The sequence below is a fragment of the Sceloporus occidentalis genome, unplaced genomic scaffold, assembly GCF_023333645.1.
Source record: "Sceloporus occidentalis isolate IW3139 unplaced genomic scaffold, rSceOcc1.0.p SCAF_6, whole genome shotgun sequence".
Lineage (NCBI taxonomy): Eukaryota > Metazoa > Chordata > Lepidosauria > Squamata > Phrynosomatidae > Sceloporus > Sceloporus occidentalis.
In genome coordinates, this window is record NW_028316986.1 from 124,522,542 (window position 1) to 124,547,827 (window position 25,286).

General features: G+C 41.4%; 1 protein-coding gene across 7 annotated transcripts in view; it reads left to right on the forward strand.

The window, feature by feature from the left end:
• Window positions 1–25,286, forward strand: part of IMPG1 (interphotoreceptor matrix proteoglycan 1) — a 131,600-nt gene that overhangs the window by 103,923 nt on the left and 2,391 nt on the right. For 5 of the 7 annotated variants that reach the window (XM_089530885.1, XM_089530886.1, XM_089530887.1 and 2 more), the window contains 6 exons: window positions 12,117–12,652; window positions 15,185–15,404; window positions 20,482–20,692; window positions 23,299–23,466; window positions 23,583–23,764; window positions 24,079–24,155. In XM_089530885.1, coding sequence (XP_089387011.1) covers window positions 12,117–12,652; window positions 15,185–15,404; window positions 20,482–20,692; window positions 23,299–23,466; window positions 23,583–23,764; window positions 24,079–24,104 — 1,343 coding nt within the window. In that variant the 3' untranslated portion in view covers window positions 24,105–24,155. The remainder of the gene's footprint in view (window positions 1–12,116; window positions 12,653–15,184; window positions 15,405–20,481; window positions 20,693–23,298; window positions 23,467–23,582; window positions 23,765–24,078; window positions 24,156–25,286) is intronic. The other 2 variants (XM_089530890.1, XM_089530891.1) reach the window with 1 other exon arrangement.

Consider the following 25,286-nt stretch of genomic DNA (forward strand, 5'->3'; position numbering starts at 1 on the left):
CTTATCTATAAGCAGAAGGGAAGCAACCCCTAAATTCTTGTCTATAAACAAATAGGGGATTGGACTATATTGGACTTGCAGTCCCTGCCAACTCTATGATCCTATGTATACAGTGGGCCCTTGGTATCCACTGGGTTTTGGTTCCTCGTGGATGTCAAAATCCATGGATGCTCCAGTCCCATTATATACAGTGGTGTAATAAAATGATATCCCTTATATAAAATGACAAAATCAAGGTTTACTTTTGTTGTGGAGAAACTGTGGGGGAGCAATATTTTCAAACCATGGATGTTCAAATCTGTGGATGCCAAATATGTCTGCCAAATCTGTGGATAGGGAAGGCTGACTAACTATCACATTTTAAGGGTACAAAATTCTAATTAAAATGTCATTTTCATATTATTGCAAACTCACTTATATATTGTAAATCACATGAATTAACCTGTGCTGTTCCAGTCGTATCCTTGGTTGGATGAGGGTCACTACCCAGTTCCAGGTTTAGCTTGCCTAACATAATGAGTCTACATGTGTCTACTGAGAAGTAAAAGCTACTGGGTCAGCTGAAGCTTACTCCTAGGAAAATGGGTTTAATACTGCAACCTAACCTTGTTGAAAAGAATACAAACATATGCTCAGATGTAAGACCCATTTACTTCAGTCTAACCCTTAGGTAAGAGGATATCAGACTGTACCTTTAACTGTGGGCTATTCCTCATTGGTCTTTACTCACATAGCACTTTTGATATTGAATTGGCATTTCCTTACAATTTTTTAAAATAGCACTTGAGGAGCAATACAGTTTTTTAAAGTGGAGGAAGTTGAATTATATATGGATTAAGGATTTAGTAAAGAGGAAACTTGACCTTTTTCCATATGACTTCTCTACATTGACCTGCCATTGCCCTCCTGTCATATTAACTATCTAATTAGACTCATGCTGTGTAGGTGCTCTTATAGAATACAGAACCCTGCTCTTACTTTATAATCCTCTCATTAGGAAACACTAATTCCATAAGCTGCCTAAAATAGTTAAAATACAAGTAAGCAAAAAGATGCTACATTTCCATCCCTGAGGCTCTGGGAAATGTGATTGCACCAAAAAACTGCAGCATGGTATTTGAATAATGAAATGGAATTCTTTATTGGGCTTCTGGCAGATTGAGTATTCATAGTAAAAGGGAATTCCTTCCTTCTGTGGTTTTATATATAGACATGATTTAAAGGGAGTTGACATGAATCTACTATTGGCAGAAGTACCTAGGTGTTCCAGAATGGGATAAATATTCTCCCAACCTGACACTTATGTTCTACCCACCCCAAATCGATAGACTCCTGTAGTTACATAAAAGAAAGTAGTGATGAAAAGAACACTTGAAAATGTTGTGTGTGGTTTTTTTTTTTGTTTTTGTTTTTAAATGGCCAAAAACACAGTTTCTCAAAGAATGGAAAATCTTGATATGAAGAATCCTGGACTGACAAGAATCTTTCCAGTTCAGAATTTACTCTGTGTAAACTTTTCACACTTTGTTTCTGCATGTGTGTGCATAAAACAGTATGTTCTTCACATGAAACAGTATCTGCTTGATTTTTTTGCTGTTTTGTGCACCAATACCCTCGCTATGTGTGAATTTAAACATTCCTGAATTGCAAACAGTCCTCAAAAACAGCATAGTTTTTCATGACATGGTCACAAAAGGGAGAAAATTGCAAAAATTATTTGTTGTTTCCTTTGAGAAAAATATTAGCAAAGAACACCCCTAAAGGAAAACCATTTTCACTCACTTGACACTGCCAGAAATCCAATTGCTCCTTTTGTGGACCCTCCAAGCCATATAGTTCCAGCTTGTATTGATTTTCTGGTGACACTCTTTGAGGATGTTTGGTTACCCCTTCTGTAGTATAATATAGTACCTTTGAGACTAACTGCGGGAAAGAAGTTGTAGCATAAGCTTTCATACATTTGGTCTGCTTCTTCAGATACATGGAGTGAATTGGCTCCCAGGAAAGACCTAAATAATCAGACTGTATAAATAGCCATAGAAATGCAAAACTTGTGGGTATTCTGATGAGGTGACAAGTTAAGCATTAACTATGGTGATTGAGAGACAAAAGCAGGAGGAATGATGTTGCTTAAGGCCAGGGTGGGTGGATTTCTATGGCTATTTATACAGTCTGATTATAAAGGTCCTTTCTGGGCACCAGTTCACTGCATGCATCTGACAAAGTAGACCAAGGCCCTATTCACACTACAGAAATAAACCAGTGTGGAACCAGTTTATTTCTATGAAATAAAACTCCACTCAGTGCAGTTTGCAAGGGGGCAGCTAAAAAGCCCACTTAAACCAGTGCATTTGGCACCAGACCCCTTAGCGGTTCTTTTTCTAAGCACCATAGTGATGCACATCTTTGGTAGTGTGCCCACACTACCAAATTGATTCGGATCGGGTTGCATCATTTCCGAAAATGGAGGCACCTCTATTTTAAATCGATACGGTAGCAAAATGTGAATGGCAACAGGGTTAAAATGGCACAGAGAGATTCAACCACAGTAAACGTAATGGGAACTCCGAAACGATTCTGAATCAGTTCTGAATCGGTGTGCAGATGCGAATCTCTTCATTCAAAAAAAGCAAGTCTGGATTACCTATGAAAGCTTATTCTACAACTTCTTTCACACAGTTAGTTTCAAAGATGCTACAAGATCTGTTTCTTACTGATATTCCAGACTAACACTGCTATGACTCAGGTCTTTGTCTGAAATCTCCTTTAGGATTCGCACCAGATAACCTAAGAGCTTCAGTTCAGCATGTGGAGAACTGCACAGTTCCTTCCTCTGTCCTATATAGGCTGTTTATATAGCTCTTCCATGTAAAAAAATGCTTGGGAAATTGTATTTAGATAGAAGGTATCTGATCCATATGTGCTGTGTGTAGAGTCTTCCCAACCTCACCCATCATTGAGCCCACATATCTTCAGAACAGTACCTGTAACCCAAACTTTTTTCCATTTGCAATTATGGTGAGGGGAATGTTAAACTTACAGAACTACAGCCCTTCAAGTCATCCTTTACTGTCTGGCAGAGGTGTGTGTGTGTGTGTGTGTGTGTGTGTGTGCGCGTTTAGGATGTGTTCGGTAAAAAAAATGCAAGTGAAAAATATGTAGCTGGAAATCCAGTTGGAGGATGGGAAGGAGTTTGGCATGTGTTATGCACTACAGATGGAGCATTGGAATGGAAATTTTTAACAATCTAAGTGTGCAGAAACCCTTAAAGAAGCTTTAACGGCACTTAGATGAATATGACACTAGATGCAAAATAGTGTTTGAGAGGTACCAGTTGGTAGTAGTGCAAGTCTGATGAGACAGCAGGAGCAGATAGTTAATTCTGTTACTGAATAAAGATAGACTTATAAATGAGAACATATGACATAGTATTATTGTTGTGTGTATTAAAGTCAGTTTTAGTTTATGGCAAGCCTATCATGGAGGGGGGTTGATGAGATTTGTTCAGAGGAACTTTGCCATAGCCTACCTCTGAGGCTGTGAAAGTGTGACTTGTCCAAGGTCATCCAGTGAGATTCCATGGCTGAGCAAGGATTTGAACCCTGCTCTCCTAGAGTTCTAGCACTCCAATCATTGTACAATGCTGGCTCTCAGTCATGACACAGTAGCTGACAGATAATGATTCCTGTCCAAAATCCACTACATATACAAGGACCAGCAATGTTTTGCATTACATCTTGTTGTTAATTTAGTGCAACAGGGAAATTCTACTTTTTAAAAAAAAAAACAAAACACCACCACCTTTTTAATATACAGATCTGTATATTAAAGTTTAATTTGCTTGCTCGGCTTTAACTTTGAGTTTATCTTTAAAGGGGACTAATACTGCATTTCAAAAGGATCCAATTAAATTAAAGACTTCTCCTAGCGGGAGTACTTGAACACTAACAGTGGATGTAAGAAGAAATAGCTGTGGTTACAGATAAAAATATCCATTATATTTGTTGACTCTTGAGGGAAAGGATGAAGTTGAGAAGAGGTTTCAACAAATGCAAAAGAAAGTCCCCATAGACTCATGTTGGGTTTCTTGGCTGCTGCATCACATTGCTGACTCATGTTCAGCTTGTGGTCTTCTAAGGCATCTAGATCCCTTTCACATGAACTGTTGTCTAGCCAGGTATCTCCCAGCCTATATCTGTGCATTTTAAAAAAAAATTCTGCACAAATGTAGTACCTTACATTTCTCCCTATTGAAATTCATCTTGTGAACGTTAGCCCAGCCCTCTAATCTGTGAAAGTCATTTTGAATTTTAATCCCCTCCTCTGGGGAATTAACAACCCCTCCCAGTTTGGTATCATCTGCAAATTTAATCAGCATGCTGCCTATTCTTTCATCCAAGTCAGTGATAAAGATGTTGAAGAGCATAGGGTCCAGTACAGATCCCTGTGACACTCCACTAGTCACCTAACTCCAGGATGAAGAGAAGCCATTGGTGAGCACTCTTTGGGTTTGGTCAGTTGGCCAATTACAAATCCATAAACAGAAGCACTGTCTAGGCCACATTTTACTAGCTTTTTTGCAAGAATATCGTAAGGAACCTTGTCAAAATCCTTACTGAAATCAAGATATGCTACATCCACAGAATTCCCTTCATCTATCAAGCCTGTAACTATATATATATGTGTGTGTGTGTGTGTGTGTGTGTATGATCAAATTAGTCTGGCGTTATTTGTTTTTGAGAAACCTGTGTTGACTCTTACTGATGACTGCATTGTTTTCTAAGTAATTACAAACCATCTGTTTAATGATAAGCTCTAGAATCTTTCCTGGTATTGATATCAGGCTGACTGGGTGATAATTATTTGGGTCCTCTTTTTTCCCTTTTTTGATGATAGGGACAATATTTGTCCTGCTCCAGTCTTTGGGGATTTCTCCTGTTCACCATGAATTCTCAAAGATTATTGTCAGTGATTCTAAAATTATTTCTGCCAGCACAGCATGTAAAGGCTCAGCCCTCGCTGAACCCTAGTTCGGGTCCAGGATGGCACAAAGTGCTGGTCTGTACACCCTCTTTAATTCATTTAGAGTAGCAAGCTTTATTCCTGTACTACTTCTCTACCTATTCTGTGCTGCATTTCCCCCACTACACCACCTAATCCTCGCTCTTCAGGTTGTGAACTGCTTTCATTTTTAGAGGAAACTGAGGCAAAGAAGGTTTTGAATTATTCTGCTTTTTCTCTATTCCCAACTAGTACTTGGCAATCTTCTCACCATTTTTCCCCTTTTGCTGTGGACATTACTTTAAAAAGCCCTTTTTATTGTTTTTAATCTGTCTGGCAAGCCTAAATTCATTTCATGCTTCAGCTTTTCTTACCTTCCCCCTACATATATTGGCTATATGCTGCTTGAATTCTTCTTTTTTCCATTTCTTGTACATGTTTTTTTTAAAACAACAACAACAACACTTAGCTCAGTTGAAATTTGTTTAGTTAACTATTCTGGTTTCTTTAGACAGCTCCCATTTTTCCTTCTTATTGGAACAGTTTTAGTTTGTGCCTTTAGTATCACACTTTTAAGGGTCCATCCTGAACTCCCTTCTCTTTCAGTATCCTTGTCTATCGAATTACAGTCAGTAATTACCTAGGTTTACAGAAATCGGCTTTATTAAAGTCTAGAATGCATGTCCTGCTGTGTGGTTGGGCAGGAGGTGTGAGGGAAGTATCAGGTGTGCAGGGTCCAAACATCACACCCCCATGCCACCCCCACGCCAGCGCTTCAAGCCAGTCTGTACAGCCTCTGAGTGAAATAAATTGTAGCATTAGCTTTCATAGACTTAGGGGCAGTCCAGATCGGCATTTTGTGCCAGCCTGACCATGAACTAGGGCTACAGTAGGGTGGAGCATTCACTCGCTTCCAAACCCTACTGCACGCCCCAGGCACCATCTTGGTACGCATCCGTCCAGAGGGTGCACACCATGACATCCCTCATGTGCAGCGTCCAAACAGCGCTGTGCATGAGGGGCGTCATAAGGCCGCGCTGCAGCCCTTATGGTGCCCCTTCTAGGGTGCAAATACAAGCCGCGTTTCACAGCTTCTACATTTGCACTGGTTTGGGGTTGTGGCATGAGGCTACTGCGTCCCCAACCCAGCGCATCCAGGGTTGGTACAGAGCTGCCTCAGAAAGGATTGTTTGTACAGCCCCTTAGTCCACATGCATTTGAGGAACTAAATCTACAAAAAATAATGATACAACTTCTTTCACTCAGTTAGTCTCCAAGATACCACAATATCCCTTTGCAACTTACATTAGTGTTTTTATACTGTGGGGAAATATGGTAAAAGTCTTACCAGGGGATGCAAATTGAAAATAAATGATTTCTGAGAAAAGATCACAGGGAACAAATTCTTTGGAGAATTGTTAAGTGTAGAATTACCACATAGGCAAGACTTCAGAAGCACGCATAGGGGAGATATGGAATTAACCCTGTGAATCCTATTCAAATGCTTTTTACACTACACTTTGCTGGTAGGAAAGACCTAGATGGATCATCATTCGGTGCTCCCTAGAATCTCAGAATTCCTTTGTTTGGTGTGGCTGTCTGGTTTCTAAGGTGGTGTTTGGGAGGATGGAATCCAAAGGATCAGATATAGCTCCAATGGTTCCAAAGTGTAGGAACTCTGTCATAGCTGCTATACCTGATGATGACACAGGATCTTGTCTTACATTTTCATGTTCGATAAATATCTTTGAAATGACATTCTGAGCAAATCTTAGTTAGGCAATCCACGATGAAAAAGTATTGGTGTTGATAGCTTGAACATCTTGATAGCTACAACTCAAGCAGACACACTGAATCAGTTGCTAACAAATGAGTCAAATATGTGAATCCACTTGACTCAATTGATCTACTCTAGCTGGAACTACAAATAGGATTCAGGTCAATGAGTGACTGCATAAGCATGATGAACGTAAAGTAACTGGTATTTTAATAAATCAATAGCACCACAGTAGAAGAAGTTGCTAATATAAGGGGGTAATGATGGCAGACACAGGCCAAGATCAAGCATAAGGCAGTGCCCATGTAGTTCCACATCCACCACCCTTGTGTATGTCTCCTTTACTTGGATGGGGTAGAAGGGGCTATCCTCTAGCCCTTTCTGTCTGGTCCAAAATAGTTGTCAAACCCCAGGAAGAGCTGTAGCTGCTGTCTCTACTTATTGGTGGGGAGGAGAGGGAGCAGGGAAGCAAGTCATATGATGAACTGGTTTGCCTCAGCTCAAAAGGGGGAAGAAATAGGAGTGTGTTCACAGTTGCAGAGCACTCTCCTTTTCCTTCCCCTCGGAGCCCAGACCAGCCACATTGTCATCATCTGAACTGCCCTCACCCCCCACAGTTCCGTGAAGCAGTCTTCTGTATTTCAAACAGCAAGAACTTTATTCCAGTAACTGTAGATGTTAGCAGGAATATGTTTAAAGACATAACTGCTATCATCCCCAAACACAAACCCAATATTCACAATAACTACCACCACCCTAAAACTTTATGTGCTTCACTATCCACTATGGTCTAATCCTCCAACTCCCCTTAAACACTTTCAATTTTAGCAATAGCAATAGCAAGTACATTTCTATGCCACTTATTAGTGAACTAACACTCCCTCAGCAGTTTACAATGTGTAAGTCAATGGCCCCCAAAAAGCTGGGTATTCATGTTACCAACCTAAGAAGGTGGACCCTGGGGCCCTGTCTGGGATGGAATAGTTTTCCCTCTACATCTTGTTTCCCATGAGAAACAGCATCCCCATACATCTATGCATTCCTGAATCAAGCTGTTATCTTCACTGTGAACCACCAACAAGAATTTCTCCAACACTACACCTTCAATCATATCTGATGTCCCCAATACATACATGCTATGCAACTCTAAAATCCACTTTAATAAACAATGAATTCAATACATTGTTATTGTGTGCCTTCAAGTCATTTCCTACTAATGGCGACCCTAAGGGCACAAAGAGCTGCAGAGTGTCACATTGCAATCCATCCAAAAAGAGACATATGCACATGTAAGCCATAGGTATGTGCCCATTTCACTAACAGGATTCCAGTCACATAGTTCTTGAATATGGAGGGTCCCACTGGACTGCGGAAACAGTGTACAAAGTTAGACCTGGATCTGTTCACAGAATGCAAGTTAGCCACTTTATAGAACTTAAATTTAACAGTTATGGAATAGAAAATTTGTTCCAGAGGGTTTTCTAGTCATCTACAGCAGGTTTTCAGGGTGCTCTGGAGCAGGAGGAGGAGGACAGACTGACCTCCACCCCCAGCCACTGATGTTGAATTCTGCTCTTCTAGAAGTGTAGCACTGAATACAACCCATATGTTCTAAACAAAATGTGTATCATTCTGTGTTCATTCATTTATTAAGATTATTAATCAGTCAGGCCCATTCAATCTCAAACATGAAAATGTAATTATTGAACATTACTACCCCACCCCCCCTCACCCCCGATACACACGCACGCTGTGCCTTGTTACCATCCAGTCTTAAATCAGGGGTGTATTGGCAAACTTTCAAGGAAATATAGGATCAATATATTTATAAACTAACAGACATATATGAAGGGAGAATTAACAAATTAGAGTTGAATATTTTTATGAAACTCAAATCAAAGTCACCTCATTGTAATCTAATCTGCCATTAATTGCCATTTATAAATGTATGATAATTCTTCAAACCAATTACTTGGGAAATGTGTAATGATAATATGCATGTACCTTCCAAGTAATAAATGTTTATTGGAACTTGCAGGACACGACCTTACTCACTTGAATTATTGTTGAAGCTGCTATAATCGGCCCTTATTCTTCATGCTGTGTTCCTAAATTCCTTTCCTGACATTATCACCATTACATTTCTTTCAGAACATGGAGTTTCAGACTGTTGGAGACAAGACACTTTGTCTTTCTGTATATCGCACAATGTTGTTGGGTACATTTAGGAGAAAATGTCATAGTCTCTAGTAGGTTACCAATGGTCCTGATAACAGTTTCAGATACCCAAGGTGATTGTTTAGAATTAGTTTTTGTTCAAGAGGATGACTACTACAGAAGGAATATTGGTTATGGAAAGAGTCCAGAATGGTTATTTAGTCCTCCTTATGTTTTATGGAATGGGAAAAAGGACAACACGTGCTGGCTATATCTGTGATGTGCACTGTGCCGTGCCACATTTCACATAAGGGAACCTGGGCACATGTAGCTGCACTAATTTATATAAGTGAGCCTGGGGATATATACTGACACATATTTATATACAGGAACCCGAGCATATATAGCGACACGTATTTATATAAGTGATCCTGGGCACATATAATGGCACATATTTATCTAAGGGAGCCTGGGCACATGCTGGACATAGACTCGCCCCCAACCACTCAGAGCTCCCAGTCATGCACACAGCTAAACACATGGATATTACATACAGCTATTCATCTTTATACAGTTCCCTTTACTAGACATTACACAAAACATGTCACCTCAGTGGTCTGAGTGACACTGGGATCCTTTCCATTACTATGCATGTACTAAATGGCATTATTGACTAAAGAGAACAGTATCCATAGGAGTGCCTACCCACATATTAAGTTCCTCCTTAGAAGCTCAATTTCCTACATTTCCTCTAGAGGGCTAGATGAGGAAAAACAAACTCAAGTTGAATCCAGAGAAAACACAAGTACTCGTGATAGGTACCCCAAGTCCAGATAGAGAAATTTGCCACCCAGTCCTGGATGGGGTCACACTTCCCCTAAAGGACAAAGTTCATAGTTTGGGAGTACTCCTGGACTCATCCCTTCAGTTATCATCCCAAGTGGATGTGATGGCCAGGAATGCTTGGTACCAGCTTCGGCTGACATGCCAACTGCGCCCCGGTCTGGACCAAAAGGACCTTGAAACAGTAGTAACCTCACGTTTAGATTTCTGTAATGCGCTCTACATGGAGCTACCTTTGTACCAAGTTCAGAAGCTTCAGCTAGTTCAAAATGCTCCAGCCAGATTGGTCGCCGGAACCTCAAGGTCAGACCATATAACACTTGTATTAAAATCTCTTCACTGGCTGCCAATTAGCTTCCGGGCAGTGTTGGTTATTACCTTTAAAGCCCTACATGGCTTGGGCCCGAGTTACTTGAGGGAACGCCTCTCCCTACACAATTCGCCCCGCACTCTCAGAACAACAGAGAAGTATTTACTTGAACATCCCAAAGTGTGATTAACAACTACTCACCAAAGAGCATTTACGGCTATGGCCCTCACACACAAGGAACAATCTCCCGGAAGAGATTCGACTTATTTCTACTCTGGATGCCTTTAAGAAGGCCTTGAAAACTTACCTCTTCCGATTAGCATACCCTCCTGACTCTTTATAAAGAATATTATTCCCTAACAGAAGTTTACCCCAAGATATTAATCAGGATCGGCATATCACATGTTTTTAGATAGAAGATTGTTTTTATATTTTGTTTTTAATGATTGTTGTTAGAATTACTGTACTTGTATTTGTATTTGTAACTGCACTTGTATTGTATTGTTCCATTATATACTCTGACTGTAATCCCGCTTCGATCCACCGGGAGAAGCGGGAAAATATAAATAAAACGTATTATTATTATTATTATTATTATTATTAGAGGAATGGAGCAAGGGACTACATTGTGATGTAGTGGCTCTGACACTGTGGAACTCCCTACCTAAGAATGGGCACCTCTCTTCTTATTGATTGTCATATAGCCGATTGACAAAGGGAGTTGTTCTATTGCCCTTTGGCACAATGAATCTAGACTGAACATTGATCTCTTTATTTGCTGCTGTTTTTTCTTGGCATTCCTGGATGCTGCTACAACTGCTTTTGATCTGCTTGTTTTTATTATGTTGCCATTTTAATTTACATTAGATTTTAATTAGTCAAATTGTGGGGTGGGGGGGAGAAGTCTGCACATGAAGAGGGAAGAAACTTACACCATACTGAGCACTGCCATGGAGTGTTAGAAAATGGTGCTGCCAGCTGTCTAGTGGTTTGCAAACGTTGATCCTCCAGATGTTTTGGACTTGAGTTCCCAGAATTTCAGACTGTTGTCCAAGCTGGCTGGGACTTCAAAGCAGCAGGAGGACCAAAGTTTAGGAGCCACTGCAACTCAGACCACCAGTATTCCCAAAGAGGGAAGAACTGGGAAAAAGAAATAATCCTTACTGACACTATTCTGAACTAGTCAATAGGCTATTTCCCCCAATTCTAGTCCTGGTTTTTCTGATTGCCTAATTCAATTATGTATCTGAGGGAATAGACCAAGGAGATAATTCTTGGGGAAAATTGTTTTTCGACCAATCTGGGCATGGGTTGAGCACAGGCTTAAACAGGTGAAAACGGATCTTATTGCATGCCTCCTTGCCCAATTCAGCCATATCACGTACCCAATCCAGACTCCTGGCATACTTTTCTAAGAATGGGAAAGTAACATTCATTTGGAAAGTACACCAGGAGTCTGGATTGCGCATGCAATGCAGCTAAGTTAAGAAAAGAGGTGTGCAATAAAATTTGTTTTCACCTGTTTAAGACTGTGCCTGGATTGGGCAAAAAGGGCATGCAATAATCTCTCAAGTCTCTGAAAGCTCATGCTACAACTTCTTTGGCACAGTTAGTGTCTCAAAGGTGCTACAAGATCCCTTTGCATTCCAGACTAACATGGCTGTGTACTGTAATGCAATCTTTTCTCTTCTCTTGTGTATATGTGCCTTCAAATCATCTGTTGAGTTGTGGTGATGCCATGAATTTCATAGGGTTTTCTTAGGCAAGGGATACTGAGTTGGTCTTATTAGTTCCTTTCTCTGAAAAATAGCCTAAAGCACCTGAGGTTCACTGGTAGTTTCCCATCCAAGTACTAACCAGGGCTGACTCTTCTTAGCTTCCAAGCTCAGACAGGATCTGGTGCCTTTAAAGTATTTAGGCTCCACCTTCACTACCAATATTAAAAACTTTCTCACCTCAGTTCTGCTAGTGAGTGATTTTGTTAAAGGCTGCATGCTGCTTAGTATTAACATTAATTTCTTTCTCCAGACATAAAGATTGCAGGCCAGCTGGAATCTTCTGGCGATGACATTTTTGCCACATTGAGCACAATGCCCTACTTCATTGGTTCCCCCGGCCTGCCCACTTCTGTTCCTGAAGATGATATTTTGGGCCCCACAGAACAAATCATTTTGCTGCCAGCTACCAGTGGCCCCTCAGCTGTCATAGACCAGTCTTTTGAAGCAACAAGTTCTGTATGGACAGCAGCAACTGATGGCGGCATCCCTACAGGATTTGATGTGGGAGTGCAGGACATTGCCACTGAACTGGGCCCAATTGACATGATGAGCCCAGCAACGGTGGAGGAGGAGGGAAGCGGCTACTATGCCATGCCAGAAATCCCAGACATGACCCCAGCTCCTCCACTGGAATATGTGACTACAAGCTCCATGACAACGGCAGCCAAAGGCAAAGAGTTGGTGGTGTTCTTCAGCCTGAGAGTCACCAACATGCGCTTCTCTGATGACCTCTTCAATCGGAGTTCTGCAGAATACAAGGCACTTGAACAGCAGTTCATGCAGCTGGTAGGTTGATATTTTAGAAAGAAAATCTTATCACATTTAGCTTTTTCAGCCCAAGTTTGAATAGTAAACACAAATCAGCAAGGGTGGGGAATGTGTGATCCTCCAGATATTGCTGGATTAGCCATCAAGCATGCTAGCAGAGACTGATGGGAGTTGAAATCCAACAGCATCCAGAGATCCCATTCCTGCTACAATTAAAATGATACATAACTGACATCCTGTCTTCTTCTCCTTTGCCATTCATGTGCATCCAATTACTCCAGTTTTGACTGAACATTACCTTCCAAGAAAGCACATGCAGAACTGCAGCCTGCTTTCAATTACCTATGCAAACAAGGGGACACAACTAGAGTCCAAGAACCTGCATTGCAGTTCTGTCTGATGCAATTCTTCTTGAAGGACAGGCAGACACTCCCACAGCTGTTTAGTGATCAGGTGAGCATTTGAGGTGTTCAGGAACCATCTGAGTGTTCTGCAGCCAAGAGAAAACAGCAGCTCTTCCTCTTTCTGATCTTCAGTGCGTACGTTAGAAATCCAGGAGAGAGAATTCTGCTTTTTTTCCCAGCTGATTCTGAGGGGTGCGCATGCACACACACATACGCATGCACACAGACCAAGTTAAAAATAAAGCAATAGCATCACTACCTAAGGTGACACCCAGTTCAGAGGGCTGCCAGCAGTAGGGCAGCAGCCACCTGCTGCTAACTCATTCACCCCATCCGGGCCTTCCAGTTGCCCATGGCAGTTAAAATGCTTTAAAACTACAGTATGGCCACATTCAAGGTCATTGGAGTATCCGCTGCAATGGCAGCAGGAATGATCACACTGGTTTCTGTGCCTGGGGAAAGGGGTGATATTTAGAGATTTCCTCTGGCAGAGCTTGGTAAGACATTAATGCTATAGAACTCTCGTTATATAGGAACAGTCTGAGAAACACCCAGGAAAAGATATTGCCTCTCCAGACAGTGTTGTCACCGAGGTTGGTGTCACCTGGTGTGTGGGGGGGATCATCTTGCTCCACCCTCAGCCACCACCTGTCCAAACTGCTGCAGAGGGAGGCAGTGCTGCAGCCTATGGAGTGCTCATTCAGTATCCAGTGTGGTTGCTCTCTGAGCAACCATGCCAGACCCTGAAAGTATGCCCCCCGCAAAAGGCCTTCAGAGTCCACTTGGAGAGCAGCCACATTCATTTTGATCTTTCAAAATAGCATTTGTTTAAAACAGAATGGCTCAATAGCCTGGAAAAACATACAGTCAGCCCTCCATATCCACAGAGTCTGCATCCATTGAGTTAACCATCCACAACTTGACAATCTCCCCCCACCCCACCCCACCCCCCACCCCCCCCCAAAAAAGCAAATCTTGATTTTGTCATTTTATATAAGGGATGCCACTTTAGTATATCATTGTATATACAATGGGACTTAAGCAGCCATAGATTTCGGTATCCAGGAAGGGTCCTAGAATCAAACCCCAGCATTTACCAAGGGCCCACTCTACCCATGCAATATCATTTACTGCAACACCTCAAACACATATTGGCTCACTTCCTGTTAGGGACATATCTCTTAGAATCATAGAATCATAGAGTTGGAAGAGACCACAAGGGCCATCCAGTCCAGCCCCCCCGCCATGCAGGAACACACAGTCAAAGCACTCCTGACAGATAGCCATCCAGGCTCTGTTTAAAGACCTCCAAAGAAGGAGACTTCACCACTCTCACTCTTATTGGAGAAAAGGTGTTTTCTGGGTCTGTAGAGGTTGGTATTCCTTTCTTCAATCTGAATCACCTAAATTTCCCCCCTCCCTTATTAAAAAACCTCTGAAGCCCTCTTCCCAGCCGTTTCTAGTTTCATGGACATGATCACAGAAGCAGCTCACCAAAGCCAGATGCAAAATGATGACATCAGCACAAAGGTCACCTGGGGTCTGCCAGCACTACTCATTTCATGACTGGCTATGCTGACATAACCAAGTGCATCTGCAACCCTGTCCAATCCCCATAAAGCAGGGAATGGCTGAGCTGGGTTTGGGGGCTTTGGAGGCTGTTCTGGTGTGATATTTGGTCTGCATACAGATCTACTACACTATGCTGAATCATTCAGCATTGCAGCCTTTGTGGAATTGCATAAATTTCCAGGTGTCTTCCTTTTCTTTTGTATAGCCAACTATGGGCAAAACCCACAGGAAGCTATGAGGATCCTTCACCTACCACTACAATTCACTTTAGGCACGTTTAAGTCCCACTGATTTCTTTTTAAATGGACTGCACCCTATGAATTAAATTAGAAAAAAACTGCACTCAATCTATTTTAATAGATTATTTAAAAAGATCTTTCTAGAGAGGTTGACACTGAACACTTAACTGAGAAACATGACCTGATAGCAAAGGTAAAATTGGTTAATACAGTGAAACAGAACAGAGGATTTATGTCCCCCCCCCCCCCCCCATGAAAAGTGTCTGTAAGTGGAATTAATGACATGGAGGAAGGAGCTTACAATAAAACTGCATCCTTTTTATTTTTTGTTGCAGCTGCTTCCCTACCTACAGTCCAACCTCACAGGGTTTAAACAACTGGAAATACTCAATTTCCGCAATGGAAGTGTGATTGTCAACAGTAAAATGAAGTTTGCCAAGTCGGTGCCATACAACATCACAGAGGCTGTCCATTGTGTATTGGAGGACTTTTGCGATGCAGCAGCTCAGCGTCTTAATCTTGAAATTGACAGCTATTCACTTGATATTGAGCCAGGTGATGTAAAAGATGGGATGGAGGGGAGAGAGAAACCAAAGGGACTGCTCTTCTGTAAGCATTTGGTCATGTCACCAGTTCCCATGCTGTCTTCCAAGTGTAGAAACAGGCCTTCTCTCTGAGAACTGCTTCTCACTCTGTACAGACCCCAGGATATCAAGTACTGTAGGTGTGGGTTGTATACACTGAAATGTTTAGTCCACAACAAAGGTTTTAGTCCACACAAAAATCAAGAACTGGGGGAAAAGTACAATTTGGGCAGGGAACATAGACATTAGAGATGCATGATTTCACTTATTTAATTCTTATATATGGAAATTAATAGCTTCAAACATTTAACCCCTGGGGCTGAGTGAGATTATGAGATTTTTTTTTTGCATGTTTTTCCATTATTTTTCTCACAGGACAATTTCAGTTAAATCATTGGATCCATTCTTAGGTTATTGTTCTGTGTTCTGTTTGATGGCTGGAGAAGCACCATGTGGATTATTGCAAAGAACTAAGTGGCTCTTTAATTAACTTACTTTCTTGCAAGGAAATCTAAAGCATAGATTTTCTCAGGATGTGGTACTGTAAACTGTCACTCCCAGCCTCAGAAAAAAGATTTGGTGGTAACACAGCCTAACTTCATTACTGGCCTATCCAGGGGTAGCCGTGTTGGCCATATAGCAAAGTAGAATAACATCTGAAATCTACAAAACGGTGATACCCTTTTTATAATACTTGGAAAGCTTGTGACTAACATCATCACAATTCTTTTCTCCAGTATGATTTTTAACACCTTGCCTGATGAAGAAGTCAGTGGAGCTTTGAAAGTTTGCAACATATACTTGGTGCATTTTTGGTTGGCCCAAAAGCGGAATCACTGTTTTGTGGATCTTGGATGTTACTGTACATCATTACTGGCAGTTGGTTTTGTACAGCATGCTGCTGCTGACAGAGACTGTGATTGCGCTGATCTTAAGAATCACACACAGCTGTTGCAGGAACATCTGTTCAGTTGGTCTCCCATTCCCTAGAACTGATGAATTTGTTCCCACAGCATTGAGTTTCTGAGTTTTCCTCCCACCCACTCTGACTTTTTTGGCATTTCACTCTTAAAGAACATGACATAATGGGATATTAGCACCCTGCTGTGATATAAGTACACATTAAGTAGGGATTATCTGCTTGGGTGGAGTAGGAAACAGTGTTCTTAATGGTAGAAAACTAGCTGCAGTTTGGAAATAGGAGAGCAGGGAAGAGGCACAGAAAGTGGCAGGCAACCTATGGGAAATGAAAGCTCCTGAACACACATGTAAGCAGAATGAAATATTACAGTGACAACTATCTAAAAATGACAAGCCAGTTATATGATGTAAACTATTTAGCTGAAGTTGTGATTTTATGAGTGGTTGTAGGTGGTTCTGCTTTCAAGACCTATGGGTTACCTTATCACTGAAATCAAAGAAAGCTGTACACATAGTTCTCATCATGAACAGAAGTTCTCCACTTTCCCACAGATCAAAGATATCAGAACACCATGTTCTGCTGGAATATGTTGGAGTATGTTGACATGGCAAAGCAATGACTCTTCATCTATTGCCAACATCATAACTAAACACGTTGTCTTGACAACAGTCTTCAAGGCTCCTTTTCCTTAACATCCTACAAGCTTAGATAGAATGTGGATGCTGTATTGAATGAGACACAATAGGGTCAAGTTTATAAAGGCTTGATTTTTCTACGGGGAATGGTCGTTGATTAAAATGGAAGCTTTCATACTACATAAAGTACTGCTAGCAAAACCAGCCCAAAAGAGGTCAGAACAGGTTGTGTTCCCATCTGACCATTCAGTAATGCATCCAAGAGTCCTAGTCTAAGAGGCAAATCTTCCAAGACAGCATTCTTTCTGATGTGTGTACATACCACAGATGTGTGTATGTGTGTGGGGGGTGGGGGAGGGAATGGACCCCCAGATAGTCCATCTCAGCTCAGGGCAACAGCCTATTAAGGAGCCTCCAATCCCTAGCATCTAGCATCTTTCTCGTTCTGTAGTTAGGAAGATGAAAGCAGCAAGCACAACAGGAGAGGCCAATTGCTCAAAAAAGACACAAACAACTCATTTGACATCACTGTTTTTTAAACTGACCAAACAAGGGAACATTTATCAGAGTTTCCAATTCTGTGCTGCAGGAATGTACAAAACTCAAGTCTCAAAAATGTACAAAATGTCTCTGAAATGGGATGAGGAGATTATAACTCACTGTGTTGCAGTGAGATTGTTTTCTTTCCTGGCATTTTGTCATTTCTCATGAGGATGAACCATATCAGCATTTGCACACACAAACATACTCAAGAGCCTTTGGCATTTATCAAGTAATAATGTATATTGCCTGTCACATATTGCTATTGGGCATATTTTTTTACCCCTCCATATTGCTGAGCTTCTGTTCTTCATCTTTCAGCACTTTCTCCCCACTCACTGTACTATTTCTACTCTGTATGCAGTTTTTGCTAGACTGGAGTGGGGTACAGCAGAGAGGCTCATGTTTTCATGCATACCCTACTTCAGTAGTATGTGGGATACAGGCGAAACACTCCTTGAGAGCAAGTCCTAATTTTTAAGTCAATCCAAGGTTTGCTGCTTGAGTTTTTAGAATTTCCCCCCCACAATTACACTTCTGAAATTTTCAGATAACTAAAAAATAAATGTTATAAAAGGAAACTAGAGGCAGTGTAAAGAGGAGAAACAAATCCAATCTCTTGCATGAGATTTCGCAGCATAGAATTCAGACATACACCTTCTTTCTGATGTGCTATTGATATTTGCTCTCTGAATGAGCACTGTTCCTTGCTATGTTTTTCTTCATCCCTGGAATACATCTTGCAGCCATGGTGACCTAGAATGGAAAAAGTTCATCCAGATCTCTTGCTAGGGTTGGAACAGAACACCAGGCTTGCTTGATGGAATGAAGCCTAAAATAGTTTGGAAAATAGTTTAAAATGGCACTGAACCTTTGTGTAGCCTCATTTTGAAAACACACATTCAAATATAGGGCACTGTAATAACTGAATTTTGTGGAAGGGATGTAAAGCTACTTTTTATTGTGTCCTTCAACTATACCACAAGTGGGGCATGTGATCTCTCTTGATCTTTTACCATTACTGTGGGGCCAATAGGACTTGAAGACCCATCTCTCCACCAGGCTATCTGCCTGTCCGTCTTCCAGTCTACTGATCTACCTATCTCTCTACCTATGTGCATTGGGTTCTTTTCTGTAAACCTCTCAGCATTTGCCCTTGATGTTATGCCTAAACAATTGCAGGTGTATATTCGTTCCAGGAAAAGTTAACTAGAGCAAGTCTGAATTTTACTCTGAGATATTACTGTAGTGTCTGACACACTAATCTGCCAGAGAGCATTGAATCCACTGGCACTACAGTAAGACAAACTGACGTAGCAACTTTTCTCTGTTTTAAATTTTGTCATAGTGAGATTGTTTGGAATTTTTGCCATAGCCTTTCATGTTAATGATTCTTTAATTGAACAGATACACTTTTATGGGCAGCGCTAACGTGCGTGTGCAGGACATATTCACGAATCTGATTACTACAACAAAATTACAGGAATATGAAACTGAAATTAGTAGAGGTTTTACTGCTATTTTATCTTTCGGAGAAGAGCTGGGAATCCTGTTCTCTGAACACATTGGGACAATGAGGGTGAACTTTGGTGCAAATAAGAATAGTAAATGGCAACAGTGCGTTCTCTTCCTTCCCCTCAGTAGATGTGTGTGTAATTTGCCCCATGTCCTGACATCATTTATCTGCCATGTTCTACACTGTTGGCTGCTAGGGGCAGGTAAACATTTGGTGTAATGACATCAGAACATGGGATTGGTTTGAGCTTATGAAGAGAAAAACTAGGCTTCAGATCATTGTTTCCAACAGTGGCCCATAATATTTGTAATTGATACTTTGCTTTCCATCCCCCCCCCCCCCACTCATCAAGCAAGACAGAGACCATGGACAGAGACCTGTTGAGGACATGTGATCCAGCAGGAACTATGGGGCAGATTCTTTTAAGTTTCCTTTACCATCTGCAGCCACCAAACCACTTTAGTTCTGTTCTGGTGGTTTCCTCTGAAACATCAGGAATTAGAAGAGAAGGGAAATCAGCAAAGATGGCTTCCTCCCCTAGTCCACAAACAGAAATTTACTCACAGAGAGAGCTCTGTCTACTCCATCACATGATCCGAGTGGTCCCGTCCTCTTCCATCACCACATTACTGATGTAGAAAGTTAGGCGTCTGTCAAGAAGAGGTTTCTGTTCACAAGAAGGCTTTCTGTGTGAAGCAAGATCCCTAATCTTGAATTTTTTTCCGAATGCTAGAATAGACTCATTAAATCATGGGATTTACATAAGTCTTAATCTATGATTCAGACATTGATTTAACAGGTTTACACCAGTTGAGATTAGCAATTGGATCTGGACCATTGTTGATTAGCATTTTGCCATTGATTCATATCAATGATGATAATGATGACTTGGTAATGGTTTATTTTACTTTGATGGCTAATTGAATTTTAACTTTTTATGGAAGCTAACTTGAAATAGTGTTTCCCCTAAATGGTGGCTTACAAACATTTGAAATAATGTATGAAGAAAACATATAATTGATGTTTGTGAATGTAAAAAAAAGAGACAATGTTGTTTCTAAGGTATGTGCATGCCTGTTGACTTATGGCAGCCCCATGAATGTCATAGGGTTTTCTTAGGCAAGCAATACCAGAGGTGGTTTTGTCAGTTACTTTCTCTGAGGTATAGCCTACAGTACCTGGTATTCATTGGCTGTCTCCCATGCAAAGACCAACCAGAGCAGTCCCTGCTTAACTTTCAAGGTCAGAGAGGATTTGGTGCCTTTAGGATAGGTCATTTGCTTCTAAGATATGCAGTATATTACATGACAGACACAGCGGTAGTGCTATATACCTGTGGCAAGTCTCTTCTGTAGCCTCAGTAAATGTTTGCCAAATTACATGAGGCACTGTATCAATCAATCCACTTTAAAAACTTTCTTCCTTCCTATTACAGCTGATCAAGCGGACCCTTGCAAGTTCATGGCATGTGATGAATTTTCACACTGCGTAAAGAATGACTGGACTAAAGAAGCAGATTGTCTTTGCAAACCTGGCTATGTACGAAAAGATGGACGGCCATGCCAGAGTCTGTGCGAGATTGAACCCCACCTGTGTGTTAATGGTGACAAGTGTGAATTGGTCCCGGGAAGAGGGGCAGTCTGTAGGTAGGTAAATGACTCCAAACACAATCAGGCCTATTGATACTGCTGTGCAACTGATAGATATGAAATATAATGCAACTATGGGTAAGAAAATCCAGAGAGGGAACACAGTTCAAGAAGAGAGTTCAGAACATTTCCTGTCAAACCCTGTTTTCCCAGGTAAAGATTTTCGGACAGCAGGATTGGAAAGATCCTCCCTGGAGACACAGTACTTATCGGAGTAACAATGCTGACATACATGGACATATTTCAGTGTCATCTTGTGCTTTTTCTATATCATGCCATTAACTCTGCTTCATACACACATAAATTAGAAGCTACAGCATGAAACTTAGTGGAAGCGCCTTATTAAGCATCTGCTTTTACATACTTGTAAGCTGTACAATGGATCTGATTTTACTTAGATTTAGTGTATTTCAAGAGTACAGTGTATACAATCCAGAATGTAATCTAGGGGTGTGGAAACTGGTTTTCCAGGTACTTTGAGTTACAACTGATACAGGCCTTCACCTAGAACAGATGGGAGTTGAAGGACCAAAGGTTGCTTATCCCTTGGGTGATCTCGAAAAGCTACTGACAGTTAATGTTTCAGTTATCTCAGCAGATAGTATACAGTAGATTGAATTGGATGTTAATGGAACTACATATTCTCCTTAGGGAGAAAGGAATGCGGATACTGCTGCTATGTTTTAAGACTTTCAGACAACCCCTTCCCCAGCACACACTCACCCCCACCCACACACCACTTGTGGGGAAGAAGAGGTACAGTTTATTTTCTTTATAGGACCTTCCACCAGCTCGAGTACATGGAGTTTTCTGAGGTACGTATCTGATAATTCACTGTGCATGTGATGGGAGACAGAGCTGTACATGTTTCTATGTAAAAAATGAGGCTGAGTGAAAGGATGCTGGTCAGATACTTGCCCAAGTTACAGAAGATTACTGTGGCGGGATACAAACCGCCATATAGTACGTATAGGATATGTACTAGGGTTAGGAAGGGGCGGTGCTTCCGCACCCCCCTAACCCTAGTACGTATCCTATACGTACAAGATGGCGGCGCCCCTTCTACATGGGCGCCGCCATCTTTACGTACTGGACGCATAGCGTCCAGACGTGTCGCGGCGCCTATGACGTCGCGAGTCCGTGCCAGGCGCCTCGTGATGTCATAGAGACGCCGCAAGAAGAAGCTCCGAAATGGAGCTTCTTTTTTGCTCCGCGCGGGAGCCGCACGGTTTGACTGCTGCAGCTCCCGCGCGGGGCGGCGGCGGGGAAGCGCCGCAAAGCGGCGGTTTGTATCCCGCCTGTGATTCTCATTATTGTTCACTTTTTAAATAGCATTTATTGGGTGCCCGATAAGTTTTTGAGGTCATTCACAAGAAAAATATGACAATATAGTATTAAACATAGTACTGTATTGCATAAAATTATTTGTTGCATGCCTTAAAGCAATCTCTGACTTATGCTGACCCTAAGGCTACCACAGGGTTTTCTCAGCAAGATTTATTCAGAGTGGGTTTGCCATTGGCTTCCTCTAGGGCTGAAAGCGTGTGGTTTTCCCAAGGTCACTCAGTGGGTTTCCGTGGTTAAGCAGGGATTCAAACTCTGGTCTCCAGAGTCCTAGACCAATGTTCAAACCACTACATCACACTGCCTCTCGGCTTAGACTGTATATATACTGTATAGCCTTAAATATAGTATAAAAACAGCTTAATCAGATATATTTAAAGGTCTGTTGCTGAAATGACATCAAAATAGGGACATCTGTCATCCTATATGAATGGAAGTGATGCCCTGCTCCTGGTGTCTCAGGTGTGACTCATGCATGACTGTTTTCTGGTAGTGTACCTTCAAATCATTAATGACTTGTGGCAACCCCCAGGGGCTTTCTTGGCAAGATTTGTTCACAGGTTTGCCATGCCTTCTTCAGAAGATGAAAGAGTGGAACTTTCCCAAGATCACACAGTGACTCAGCAGGGATTCAAACCCTGGTCTCCAGAGTCATAATCCAATGTTCAAACCACTACACCATGCTGGCTACATTAAGCCTTTGCTATGTGCATTCATCTAGGCTTGGTGTCACCTGGTGCAATAAACCATGATGTCATTCCACATTGACTTCCTCCTGTACTACACCATACAGAATCCTTAGTAATGTTTTTTGTACTAATGTTACTCATAAATCACAATTCACTGAATGTAATGGCAATAGTGAAAAAAGCAACTGGCAAAATTAAAATTACACCATTAAATTACAACGTCATACAGCATGAGTATGATATCCAGCATTTTAAAGAGATGCAGGCAAACAAATGCCACAGTCCATGTCTGCCAAAAGGCAGACTACAGATTGGGAAGCAATGGTGTCACCCCCACTTAGGATGTCATTCAGTGCAGTCCACATACCTCACACACTCCTAGTGATGCCCCTGCATGAATCAAACAAAGGGCAAATCCCTCCTGCCCTGTTCCCTTTGAACAATGAAACTCCTTAAGGGTATGCTCACTTACATGGTTTCTTCTGAGTTATAAGTAGTTTGGTTTTTGCGCCCTTCTTGTTTTACTTTTTTACATATACTGCTTTGCTTTGCTTTCCCTCCACATTTTAGATGCCCAGTACGTAGAAACAGAGGAGAGCGTTGCACAAAATACACTCCAGCACCTGCCCGATCCAACATCTCCAAAGCTGTGATGCTAGGCTTACTATGCCTCATTTTCCTCCTCATCACTTTAATAATTAAATTACGATGGAAATGCAAAAGCAGGACTAATGTGGAGTAAGCAGCTCAACCCTTCCTGTTACCTTTTCTTCCTTCCTTTCTTTCAAATTTTGACCTGTTAAAAGCTGCAAATAGGAAGTCTAATAATAAAACAAACATCTTCTACTCTATAGCGGCCCTCCTCTCAGCCCATACAGTGCGGAGAACAATGTAAGAATTAATCCTGCTTTTGATCACGATGAACCCATCAGTAGTTTCTGCCGTGGGCCGTGTAGCGTAAGTGCTTGCAGCAATTCCTCCGAGAGCAGTGATCAAGGGGCATTGCAAAATAATGAACACACAACAGAGCATGGAGGTAAAATGCATGCATGTAGTCCTCCTCCTCCTTCTCTTCCTCTTCAAAACATGCCTTCTCTAAATCGTAAAATTCTTCCCTCGCTCATCACAATAAACTTTTCTATTACCAGCTATGTTGCCTTTGGTATTCCAGGACTAAACATTACTAATCCTCACTGTCACTAATCCACTGTAACACACATCTCTGTAGCAGAATGTTTCCATTAGTGGAGATCGTCCGATAAGCTGCCTGCATGGTATGTCCGGACTAGCTTCTTGGTCCTGATGGTGCTGATAGCAAGTAGCAAACATATGTCTTTCTTTTCATCATAGGCCACCAGACGCAAAACAAAGACTGACAAGTTAGTGTATGAAGCCGCAGATTCCAGCCACAGCCAGAGGATCTAAAGGTTTGTGCAGCAGGGTGGGGTTGTTTCATTTTTATTTTTTACTTTTATTTATAAATTATAGTCTGTATTCTTGGCAATGGAAGGAACTTCCCCCAATTTTATCATCTTAAATTTACTGTAATTTTTTAATGTCAACGAAGAGCCCTTCAGTTACATTCCTTATGCATTTCTGAATGGAAATGCACCTTTTAACACCCTCTATTTTGTCAACAGCCAAACTTGTCACAGAAAAGTGTTGTGAAAGTGAAATGTCACTCTGAGCTCCAAAAGGCTTGATACAACTTAAAGAAAAGGCTATCTCCTATAAGAGAGTAAATTTAGGAGCCCCTACCCTATTTTCCAGTTTGTGAGCTTAAAAGAGAAGGATTCCCCTACAAAAAATATTTGTCAGGTGGAGTGGAATTCTTATCTCGAAGTAAATCCAAAAATGTTCTGAAAACGCTGAGAAACTTCACTTCAATTTAAAACAGAATGAAACTACAATATATTAGTGTGCTGCGTCATACACAGGTGCACTTTACGCAGTTTTCAGCATATGCTGAAAGCCGCATGGGGAGGAAGGGGCGGCGTGTCCCATAAGGACAAATGGGTGTGTGCCTGTGGCGTGCGCGTGCCGCCACGCACACAAACACCGTTCATTTAAATGGGGCTCAAGCATAGGCGGTATTTGTTTTACGTGGGGGAGTCTGGAACGGATCCCCCGCATAAAGAAAGGGCAGACTTTATTATGTTGTACTGGGGATGAAACAAGCAATGAACAGAGCTAAGAGGAATAGCAGCCAAGCTGATTATTTCAGCAATGCTGAGATGGCATTAAATAAGAAAATCTGGACCAGAGGAGCCCTCCAAATTGTCCTGTTAGCAAGTGACAAAAGGTGGATGGGAGGACTACTGCTGAATATTCTCACAGTTGGCAACCTGTTGGTTAGTTTCAACTAGAGTAGACCCATTCAATCAGTAGTTGAATGATTATCAACCCATAGGTAAGTCCCACTGATTCAATGATTTTACTTTAATCAGATTGAACAACAGCATTTAGGACAGTATGTGTGTAAGAAATTCCCCAGCTTCTCAGGGAATCTAGAAAAAAATAAAAAGGGAAATACCTGGGCATAAGACTTTATCCCAACA